Consider the following 11385-nt stretch of genomic DNA (forward strand, 5'->3'; position numbering starts at 1 on the left):
CGTTACAAAATTCACCACTCAGAGATACTTTAAGTTTAACCCTTATTTTAGAGTGTTGGATTCATTGTATTAGACTTTAGGTATTTAATTTGGAGAGTAAGAGTATTGGATTCGTTGACTATTTTTTTTAGAGAAGTCTATGTGTTGTAAAAAAATTCTCATAGTATTATTCTCTAGTTGTTATTAGCCGATTTTTCCTCGATTTTGACATTTTCATGCTACATTCTTGTGTTGTGACTAGGTTCTTTTATTTTTCTATATGTGTTGTTTTTTTCTAATAGGTCCTAACACATCCTTACATGACATAATTACAAGGTGATATATGTCTTTCTTTATAAATTCATTAGTCCTTATCTCTATTTTATATGGTACTTGGGGGTTTCCCAATAATGTATTATGATATATCTGTAATATCCATTTTTAATTTGTGAATCAATGGTTGATATGACTAATTTTACTATTTAAAGTGAACTGCTCACCTTATAGGAGCTAGATCCCCCAACTGATAACATATATTGTGTATCAAACAAACCATCAACACAAAACACCCTAAGAAATTTTGGTTTTGTTTGAAATTGAAGAATCTTAAAAATATCCCACAATGCTTAGAATTGTAAATGAAAAGGGAGGTCAATGTTACATATATGAGTAACAGTTCTTCATTACAAGATGCAATAGCCAAAAACACTTTAAGCTTGTATATATGATTCTTTTCTTTTCTCTTATACTCTTGTGTTAGAGTATTGTGAGCTGTAGTTCAGTTATTTACTTTGGAGAGTGTGAGTGTATGAGGGTCATGAGGTAGTTTGAGAGAAGTCTATGTGTTGTGTAACAATCTTTACATAATGTTAGTCTTCGGTTGTTATTAGGAAACAATCATGTTTTTTTTTTCTCTTTCTTTCTGGTTTTGTGTTTTTATTGTGTTTCTTTTCATTTCTCTATTTCTGATTTTCTCAACATATGGTATTTGTAGCTTTTGATTTGGTGATATCAAATAGAATTCTTAATATGCTTTGCAGTTGCAACATTGTTTGACCTTTCACATCAAAAAAGAGTGTGATATTGTGAAAGTGTTGTTTGGAAAGGTTATGTGAAGTTCTAGAACGAAATTTGACATAGAAAAATTTGATGAAAGAATCAATTTTTGCTTGTGTAAAATTAAGTCAAGGATGTATTGATACAACCTTGATTACACAAAGTGATGGTTGGTACCCGTGCATTGGTTGAAATAGATATAATGCGTGTTGTGAGACTAAGTTGATTATTGAAAAACTTCTTGATTATTCTCTGATTATAAATGATCGTTATTTTTTCACCAATTTTAGAGTTTTCATGTTCTATTCTTTTGTTATGATTGTGTTTCTTTTTATTTCTCTATGTTTGTTTTCAAAAAACAAGACTATGATTAAAACACAAAAGCATTTTATTAATAAACTAATAACTAAACAAAGAGCACACAAATATCCTTATACCTAATCTTTTAGGGTTTCAAAATAAGAAAGACTAAAATGCGCATATAAAGTTATGATAATAAGAACCTAGGATGGAGGACACAAAGACAAAATGAGAGTATTAACATCCTCGTCGATTCTTCGCAAATAGAGATTCTAATAAGTAGAGATCATCTACATCAAAAAGGAACCATAAATACACTTTTGTGATACTCCTAAAAGAGATGATAAAAATTGTAAGTAAACATAAATCATGTTAATAAAATAAATAAATTTGAACAATAAATATAGATATTTTTTTTCCTTATATTTAATATTGGAGGGAGTAAATATATGGAAGAATTAAATATAGTTGAAAAATCTAAAAAAAAAAAAACTCGAAGAGATAAAAAAGTAATAAATAGAGTATACACACCCACTCTTTTATTCAATATTGGAAACTTTGCAAAAATTAGAATTTATTATATTTGTTAAATATTTTTAAAACTTTCATCTTTTACAAAAAATTTGAAATACACATTTTTGAAACTTTTGAAGTATTGAATTTTCGAAAGTTTTGAAAATTTGGATTACTCAAACCTCAAATTTTTGAAATGTATATGTTTTTTTGAAAATAATTACATTACTTTTTTAAAATATTGTATTTATAATATAAATATTAATTAAATTTAGTTTTTTTTAATTTATATATATTTTTTAAATTAAATAAGGTATGAGTAGAGTTGATGGTGAAGTTCATGCTACATCAACTGTGGATTCTACTAATAAATTCATGAGTGATAAGGTAATCTTAATAATATAATGTATACACATATGTTGATGTTTTATTTGAAATATATTTTATAAATATTTTTCTCTGGAGAAGTTGTATTTGAATGAACAAAAACTATTGGAAGATAAAATGGGATAATAACTAATACCATTAAATCAGATACAGCTAACGGAAAAAGAGGTGGAAAATATAAATTAAAATCAAAATCAAAATAACTTGTTATCTCATACGGGTAATTGTCCATTCAAACTCAAATATATAGAGTTGAGTATTAGTGAATGAAGAAAAATCAGTAATCGATGTGGAACACACAATCATGACTTACTGGATAATACAGACGATCTTCTGATTTGAGAAGTTTAAATAAAAATGAGGAAAAATTTGTTAATGACATGATTATTAAACTAACTTTAAAATATAATAATAAAAAAAAAAAAACAAATCCAGTGGGAGGTCGCTTCCCCAGGAAACGACCCCTGTTAGCATTAAAAAATTTCCTCTTCAAGAGGTCGCTTCCCCAGGAAACGACTTCCTAAAGGAACGAAAAAGTAGGGCATTTCAGGAATATTATTTCAGAGTAGGATATTTGGGGAATAAAAAAAAAAGAAGAGGATATAACCATCTTTTTCCCCATGTTTAGTCGAGAAAAAAAAATATATAAATGGACATTACTTTAGCATTATTGACAAAAAAATATAGTGGTTGTCTATCCATCCCAATGTGTAATTAAAATGTATAAAACCTATTATTAAATTAAAACTTCGCATAAACTAATTAATCCTACTTTTACTAACAGATCAAAAAAGTTTACTATCAAATTGTGGAATCCAATAAAAAGCTGAGAATAGTGGGGAGAAGAGCATTTGCCAGAAGAATTGGTGGTTGCTCACCACCTTCAATTTTACTCAAAAAGTTAAATAAAAAAAAAAAACTATCAAATTGAAGATTATAATAAATTCATTAATCTCATATTTCATTGTCGAATTATAAAAATTCACAATCAGATCACGCGTGCCTAGAAAAATTAGCATTATGGGCCTACAATCTTAATTGCAGTGCTAAGATCAAATTGACAAGCTGTTTATTTACTAAGTTTAAATATTTTTTTATCTATTTATTTTAATTAAAATAAATTTTTCATTTTTTCATTTTTTAAATTAAATTTTTTAGTTTTAATTAATTAACTTTTAGGATTTTTTAATTTTATATTTTTTAAATGATGTAACCCTCTAAGTAATAATGTAACAATTAAAAGGCATTTGTAAATTGGATAAATATTTTTCATGTAACTATTGACGTAAATAAGTGTAATTATATATTAAATATTAAAAGTTATTTTATTATTTTATTATATATTACAAATTTTAAAATATTTAAATTTATTAATTTATTTAACTTTTTATAATAATTCAAAACCTTAAAATATTTATATAAAATAATTGATTTTTTATTTTAAATTTATTACATTTTAGTATTTATTGTATTTATAAATTAAAATATTTAAAATTTAAACTAAAACAAAAAATTATTTATTTAATCCAATGATAATTTTACATTTTGAAATATTTAAGTAAAATATGTAAAATTTATTTATTAATATTTATATATAAATAATAAAATTAATTACAACAATAATGACATGAAAATTATTTTATCTAATTTACGTTATTAATAATAAAAAACTATGGAGGCAAAAAAAAAATCCCAATAATAAGTTAAAAGGGAATAAGGAGACAAAAGAAAAACTAATTTTTAAAATATAAGTACTAAAAATTCATTTTTGATAAAATAAGGTAATTAAAAATGCGTTTAAGTTTATTTACTATATTCAGTTTTAGTTATCTGATTTTATTACTTTTTATATAAAATATAAAATCATTTAACTCCCTAGAGATGGTTGAAGAATTTTTGCATTTTTAGATAAAATATAAGCTAAGTAGAAAACTAGAAATATATTTTGATGAAACAATTGGTTTTAAGAGAAAAGAAAATAATGTAATATGCTATGCTATATATGTAGATGTGTGAGAAAGAAAATATGTATATATGAAGATGCCTATTCATCATTAAGCACGAGAGTGAGTAGAACTGAGTATTAAAGTTTCATTACATTGAAATGTTAGATGTGTGTGTATTTATTTAACACATTCATACTTTGAGCTAGTTTCATTCGTTACAAAGAGTGCAAAAATATACATCTAAAATATTGTTAAAATTTTAATTTGTAAAAAGAGGTAGTTAATTTTTATAATTTGAAAACAAATAAATTTATTCTTATTTGTTTTTCTCTCTAAAATGAAAAGAAAACAACCAAGTCATAACCAAATGACCCATGAAGACAGAAATGGACCTCCACGTCTTCGTTTTATCTTAGGTTAAATATCAACTCATCATCTAATTCAAATAAAACATGTCAAATAAACATTAATAAAAATATTTGAATAACTAATTTTAAAATGTGACATCATAAAGTTATTTAATAGAATGTATACGTCATTACGGTCGACGGTATATAGAAATTAAATTGTAGTTTGAAGCAAAGGTGGAGAGCTATTGTCTAATGGGACCCATTTTGATCCTAATATCTACCGGATTTTTGACTCACATGAACATCACGAGCTTGACCCATTGTGTTGGATATTTTTATTCCTAACGAAAAAAGGTGTATATATATCATTTTAAGAATAAGACAAATTCCGAGGACAAGTTCTCTAACACGCTATTATGATTATGAGTTAGTTATTTTAATTATAGAGTTGTTATAATTTAGTTATTTTATTTTGAAATTAATTTTAATTTTAATAAATAAATTTTATTATATTTGTTATTGTATTTATATTTCTCATTTGATTTAGTATTTTTTTTATTTTTTTTTTATGATTTGAAGATTTTGTATATTTTATTATGGTATCATAGAGCTAATTATTCTGTTATTTTATTTTTCAAAAACAAATTAATTTTTTTTCATATAAACTAAATTGATTAATCTTTTCTCTTTATTTGATTAATCTTATTCTCTTTATTTACTATTTTCTCTTTTCTCAAATCAAAATTAATTATTTCTCATTCATTCTTTATTTTCTTCTCTTTTTCTTTCAAATTTCAAGTTAGAATTATCTCATTGTGACGATGATAATAAAAAAAAATAGAACTTATCAAACAATAAGCATTAAAGACAACATGTTTGCACCAAAACTATTCTAAAACTCAAGATTTCTTCAATGTTTTGATATTAATTTCGTTTCAATATCAACAATTTTCGTCAAATATGAAAAAGATGGAGTCAAGTGCATATATTGAAGATTTTTCAAGAACACCACAATATTTGGAGGCAAAATTATTTCTTTTTAGTCAAATTGATATTAAAAAAAATGGAAGCAATACATTGCATGAAAGTGTAAACTCTATATTCAACACTTATCAACAGCAAAGTAGTAAGATTATTCTTGTTTCTAAAAAAATCATAATTAAATTATCATTTAAAAGTCTTAATTATTAAAGAGTTGTGCATGAGATTTCGTTAAAAAAAATAAAAAAAAAAAATCTTGTGTGGAAGTGTAGACTTGATTATACTATACTAGAAAAGAAAAAAAAATTACATTAAAATCCTTTTTGTTCACAATTCAAACGAAAAATAAATCTTTCAAAAAAAATATTAACCAATTTATTTTTAACATTTCAAATGTATTTCAGTGTTTCTCATTATATATTTTTATTTTTTTAATAACATTTATATTATCCATTTCAAACAAGTGTTGTGAATATCTTCTAGTTTGCGAGAAGATATTAGAAATATAAAATTAATTATTTTAATTATATATTAATTACTCTAATTAAAAATTAATTATTCTAACTTAGAGATATAAATTTATTTCTATCTACTGTTATAATAATTTTTCTAGTTTGAAATTAAACACTCAACTATTATGCCACATCACCGTGATTTTAAAACACCGTACAAAGCAACCGGATCTTCCGGTTTAGAAAACACATAACCTCCTTAGTCATAAAAAGTAGTGAAAACATGAAAGAAAAAAGTAATGGATGTACTGCAAAAAGAACACAAGACTTTCAACGAGAAAATGTCTTACAATGGCTTCTTTCATTCTTTGGCTTTCCTTTGTTTCTCTATTTCTTCACTTCTTACATCTAACAATACTAACATTTAGTATTTTCCAAAGCCATCATTTCTACATTTGAGAACCCTTTTTGGATTTGTTTGTGTTAGATTTGAAAGACATTGTCACTTTTTTCCATGGAGTGGTTACTATATATTTTGCCTTGTAAAATTGTACAGGGAAGAAATTGAAACGTTGAGACATTGAAGATAAGAGTAAATTCTCAAAATAAAAGTGAACAACCTGTAGAACCGGTTGCCAGTTACAACATTCTAAAATAATAGTGATGTGGCCTAATAGTTAAAAATGTGTTAGAGAATTTGTTCTCGTCATTCTCATGTATTAATTCATATCATTAAGCTAATTCACTTCCGCAAATCAGTGCCATTACCAATTCATCACATTATAAAACCCATATCCATTTTATGTCAAAAATAAATAAATATCCATTTGACTAAAAAAAAAACCAATATCCATAACTTTCCATTTCAATATTTATTATTTCTACATGTGCATCTTGTTCTGTCTCCAAATTTTAAGCTTTCGCGTCCTTAAATTTGGACGTTGGGTACACATCATTACCATAGTCTCAAGATAATTCAAAACAAATATTACCATTTAAGCTTAGTTTTTTTTTTCACTTAAAAAGTAAAAGTAAACTAATAGTACTACTTTTATTAAACGAGCATACCCTCCCTTTTACATATAATATGATATAAAAATACTATATATGATATATAGTGACTTCATCAAGTTTCAATGTAAGTCTATGTTGACATCAGTAATTTGAACGTTTGAATTTGAAATTGCTTAAAAAGAGGCTATGCAGCTGGTCACAGCTGGCAATTCGGTTTCTAGATCAAAATATATAATTGCTACTTTGGAAAAATATTGTACTATAGGATTTGGATATGACAAGCTTACTTTACTTATTTTCCATCTTTGCTAAAATTTAAATGATTGTTGACTCGATTATTTAAATTTAAATTGAATTGAAAATACACCCACTACTAATAAATTAATCGTTTTTTATGCTAACAATTTAGCTCTTCATACTCTCCAACTAGGACAGAAAGATTAAACAAAAATTTAAGGTTGCTCCCTATTGATTATTAGTACTGCTATTTGACAAAACTTAAACATTCACCGGCAAACTTGTCCTTGAAAAAATAATTTATTTAGTTAGGACATTTATAAAACAGTTTATTCATTAAAGAGAGAGAAAATAGTACATTACATAAGGTTAAACATTAATGGTCTATCAAGGGTGGTCAAGGAGTTTTTTTAAAAATTGTACCGAACCGGACAGTTGAACCGACATGTAATACAGTTCAATTATTTTAGGAGTTTGGTCACCATTTTGTTCCAATTCAAGCAGTTGAATCATGACCAAAAATCCACCAATTCAATTTCCGATTAGGTTTCTAAAACATTGGATGGAAGAAGCACCAAACCGACCCAACAAAATACAATTCATTCATCAGAATAATTAAAGTTCAAAGAACAAGATATACACATTCAAATCTGAGGAATTCCACTTCCCAGGTCAGCAGCACATACTTTAATTAAAAACTAAAAGGAAGACTTAAAACTTCCATGAAGTTCAAGTTGCAACAAGGCCACATATCTACATAACTAAGTGGTGCTACAAAAGAGTCAGTCTGTATAAACCTCTTAGCCAACCTACTACTAATTGAGATCCGAAAGATACATAATATTACTAAATATGTTACATAATACTAAGGGAAGTGGATATTCATATTAGACACCATTATCTTTGTTAGCATTAGAAAATATAACTTTTATCAACATCTTCATTTCACTCTGTTCCACTCCACTTCATCATTTGCACATAGTCGTCTTAAGCCTCTTCGCAGCTTTGACAAATCCCCTAATAACTTGCAACTCATCCATTTGCTTCATAAAGAAAGTGAAACATAATTTCAGACAATCATATTAGCAGAATGTTTGCGCTACATCAAACATCTCGAAGCTCTCAAGTATTCATTCATAATTCTAAGACAACGATTAGAGTCATGCTTGCAACATAGACTTATTGCAACGGATTTGTGTTGCCTGCAGTCACAAATCTCACTCATTCACACAATTAGCACATTGGTGACAGTTGAATCAAAATCAGTATTTTAGAGTTTTAGAAAATTTCAAAATCAGGTTGTTTTTTGTAGGTTCTGATCTCAATGTGATGGTTGTGTGAATTTGTGACTGCAGCAAATCTAAATTCAAACAATGTTCAACCAAATAAAGCATATAAGGAACTGAACAATTACTAACAACACCAAAACAAATAATGAAATGCAAACATTTATGTACAGGTACCTGTGACATGAAATGCCTCTGAACAACATCTACTAGCTGCTCTTTCGATGGGTTTGGAACAGCATCCACCTGCATATACATATTCGTTATAAGATTCGTTCCACACGACAACGACCAAACAGATAGGTCAAAATAATTTGCTTACCAGATTGAAGTGTCGCCAATATCTCCACAAAGCAGACATTTCCAATTTGCTCAAGTCAACCTTCTACATAATATTTTTAATACTTGAATTATCATCAAATTTATAAACTTTCTAGCATATAACAGAGTAGTAAAATCAATTAGTGATGAAAAAAACAGTCAAGTTGATATACCGTCCATCCATGAGGCATAGAAATAGATCCCTTTGACTGCGAATCAACAGAGAAGGACCTGCTGATGCTCTTGTGAGATGATCCCAATGATCTATGAATTCTATGCCTTGATTTGTGAGACTTTTGAGTCTCATCTGATGCTGAGAAATCAAAACAAAAATAAACCAAAACCGAAAACTATTTAGGAGCTATGATACGGGTATCAGTTAAGAAGCAACACTCAAAAATCCTAAAATGAATGCAGAAAAAGAAGACTAATAACTTCCCCAATTGAAACTTACCCATATCTGATCCATGCCACTGTGTATTTTCAAATTCAAGGTCATCGTCTACCTCATTACCGGTAGGTGGTTCAATCACACTAAGAGCATTCCTCTGCAGCTTCACTTCAATACCATTAGTAAGTACCTGCAGTTTTTAGCATCAAACAGTGTAAAAAATTCATGCAATTATATATAAAACTTTTAAATATCACTTGAGAAATCTTTTGTCTCTAAAAAAATAAGATTGATTCAGATCCAAATAAGATGTGAAAAAACTTCTGACTAGATAATAACTCATATACTTGTTTCGTAATTCATCCCAGAAAAAGAGTTATGTTCAGAACATGCATGTGGTGAAGAGCAGCAATATGAGATTAAACATCAACATAAGTAGAAACAAATCATCAAGTAAAGATTTTTACTTTATAAAATAGGAAATATTTAATTTAATAAAATACGCAAAATACATGTTCAGAACAAAAGACCTCATTTGACAAATATAAATTAACAATCAAACCCATTTTAAGAATTACTACAATTACTAACTTGATAAAAACCAAGCAAAGATTATATACAAAAAGATACACAGCAATAATCATAAACAAGGAAACCCCAAAACAACAGATCCATAAATAAAGTAAGCTCCATTCAAATTCAAATTACAAACAAATAACCCAATACATTTAAAATAAAATAAATAAAAAAATTAACCCAATACTTAAAAAATTATAATTCAGAAATATCCCTTTAGAAAAATGAAATTATTTGAGTATTGAAGTGATAAATAAATAAATAAAAATATCTTCAAATGAAGGGTAAAAAACACACATTGCTTTGAGTAATTTCACATAAACACCTAAAGCATTAATACCAAAAACAGAAAAGAAAAGAAAAAAAACACATTTTCAAAATGAAATTAAAGTAAGAAAAAAAAAACTTTATTTTAGTAAAAAACTGAAATTGATGAAGAAAATTACCAGCCAATGCCAGCCTCCAAGACCAACAGCTTTCTTAACAACACCACGAAGACCAACGAGTACCGATTTGGTGCGGTTGTTACCAGTTACAACCACTTTGGTGTGACGTGGAAGCACTGAAAGTTCTTCTTCACTGCTATCACCATAGCTCTGAAACTGTGAGGAGAATCCATTATTCACTGAACTTTCCATTGCTTCCAACATTCTGATATATTCCCTAATTCAATCCAAAAATTGTGAAATAAAATTAAAATGAAATGAAATTAGGGTAATTAAATATCGAAACTACGATGAGTTGAGACGATCCTGCATTGTTTGTGATGAAATTTTAGGGAGAGAAAATTGGGGGAATTTGGTGAGAGAAAGTGAGAATTGGAAAGAAGTGGTGGGTGGATAGAGGAGAGAGAGAAGAAAAGACAATGTGAGTGAGGGACAGTAAAGAAGAGAGAGAGAGAGAGAGAGAGAGAGAGAGAGGGTTTTGGTATGAATCCCGAGGAGAGAGAAAGAACGAATGGAAGAGTGCCACGTAATAAGGAGAGGTTGATATCTTCAATTATGCGCTGAGAGAGAGAGAGAGAAGACATGATGCAACGCCCCACTAAGCAGGTTTTTGTTTTCATTTTGAGGAGTTGACTTGTTGACTTTCTGCTCTGTTTCTTTGCCTCCTAACCTGTATATGCCCATATTGCCCTTTCCTATCTATACATTATAATAAAGCAAACATGATAAACTGGCAAGTTTGACACGTGTCAACAAACTAGAGTTTTAAGAAAATATCAAGTTTCTATTAATAGAAATAATACGTGATTATGGCCAATTAAAAAATAAAAGGAATGAATTAAAAATAAAAAGTTTTTTTTGTAAAAAAAGCATAAAACATCTGTTACATCACGATCTTTGTCCACGAGAATTTAATGGTCAATTAAAAAATTAAAAATAAAATACAATACACCACAACTTGACTTTTCTATGCGTCATGAGAAGTTAATAGCCAATTAAAAAATAAGAAAAATAAATTAAAAATAAAATATTTTTTTTTTAAGAAAAAAATAAAACTTCCATTACATGAGAAATGCAGAAGTGAATGACCAATTAAAAAATAAGAAAATAAATTAAAAATAAAATCTAATGCACGACCTGACATTTCACA

At 27.4% G+C, this 11385-nt stretch overlaps 1 protein-coding gene across 2 annotated transcripts; it reads right to left on the reverse strand.

Moving 5' to 3' along the window:
* Positions 1-7796: 7796 nt before the first annotated feature.
* LOC101502457 (uncharacterized) lies at positions 7797-10658 on the reverse strand. 2 transcript variants are annotated; one of them, XM_004499070.4, is made up of 6 exons: positions 10236-10658; positions 9277-9403; positions 8996-9135; positions 8824-8886; positions 8679-8747; positions 7797-8258 (listed from the first exon to the last, which is right to left on the reverse strand). In XM_004499070.4, exons 1-6 carry the CDS (start codon positions 10437-10439, stop codon positions 8184-8186), a joined length of 678 nt encoding a protein of 225 aa, XP_004499127.1. In that variant the 5' UTR covers positions 10440-10658; the 3' UTR covers positions 7797-8183. The 2 variants fall into 2 exon arrangements, with proteins under 2 accessions (XP_004499127.1, XP_004499128.1); XM_004499071.3 differs by having other exon boundaries at positions 8824-8883; positions 10236-10579.
* Positions 10659-11385: the final 727 nt, after the last annotated feature.

This window comes from Cicer arietinum, chromosome 4 (assembly GCF_000331145.2).
Source record: "Cicer arietinum cultivar CDC Frontier isolate Library 1 chromosome 4, Cicar.CDCFrontier_v2.0, whole genome shotgun sequence".
In the NCBI taxonomy this organism is placed as follows: Eukaryota; Viridiplantae; Streptophyta; class Magnoliopsida; order Fabales; family Fabaceae; genus Cicer; species Cicer arietinum.

Coding starts and splice junctions, on each gene's coding strand:
- LOC101502457 (XM_004499070.4), bottom strand. CDS start 10,439: ATGTTGGAAGCAATGGAAAGTTCAGTGAATAATGGATTCTCCTCACAG. Junction 9,404..10,235: donor TTGGAGGCTGGCATTGGCTG/GTAATTTTCTTC, acceptor TAAAAACTGCAG/GTACTTACTAATGGTATTGA. Junction 8,259..8,678: donor AGAGGCATTTCATGTCACAG/GTACCTGTACAT, acceptor TTCTTTATGAAG/CAAATGGATGAGTTGCAAGT.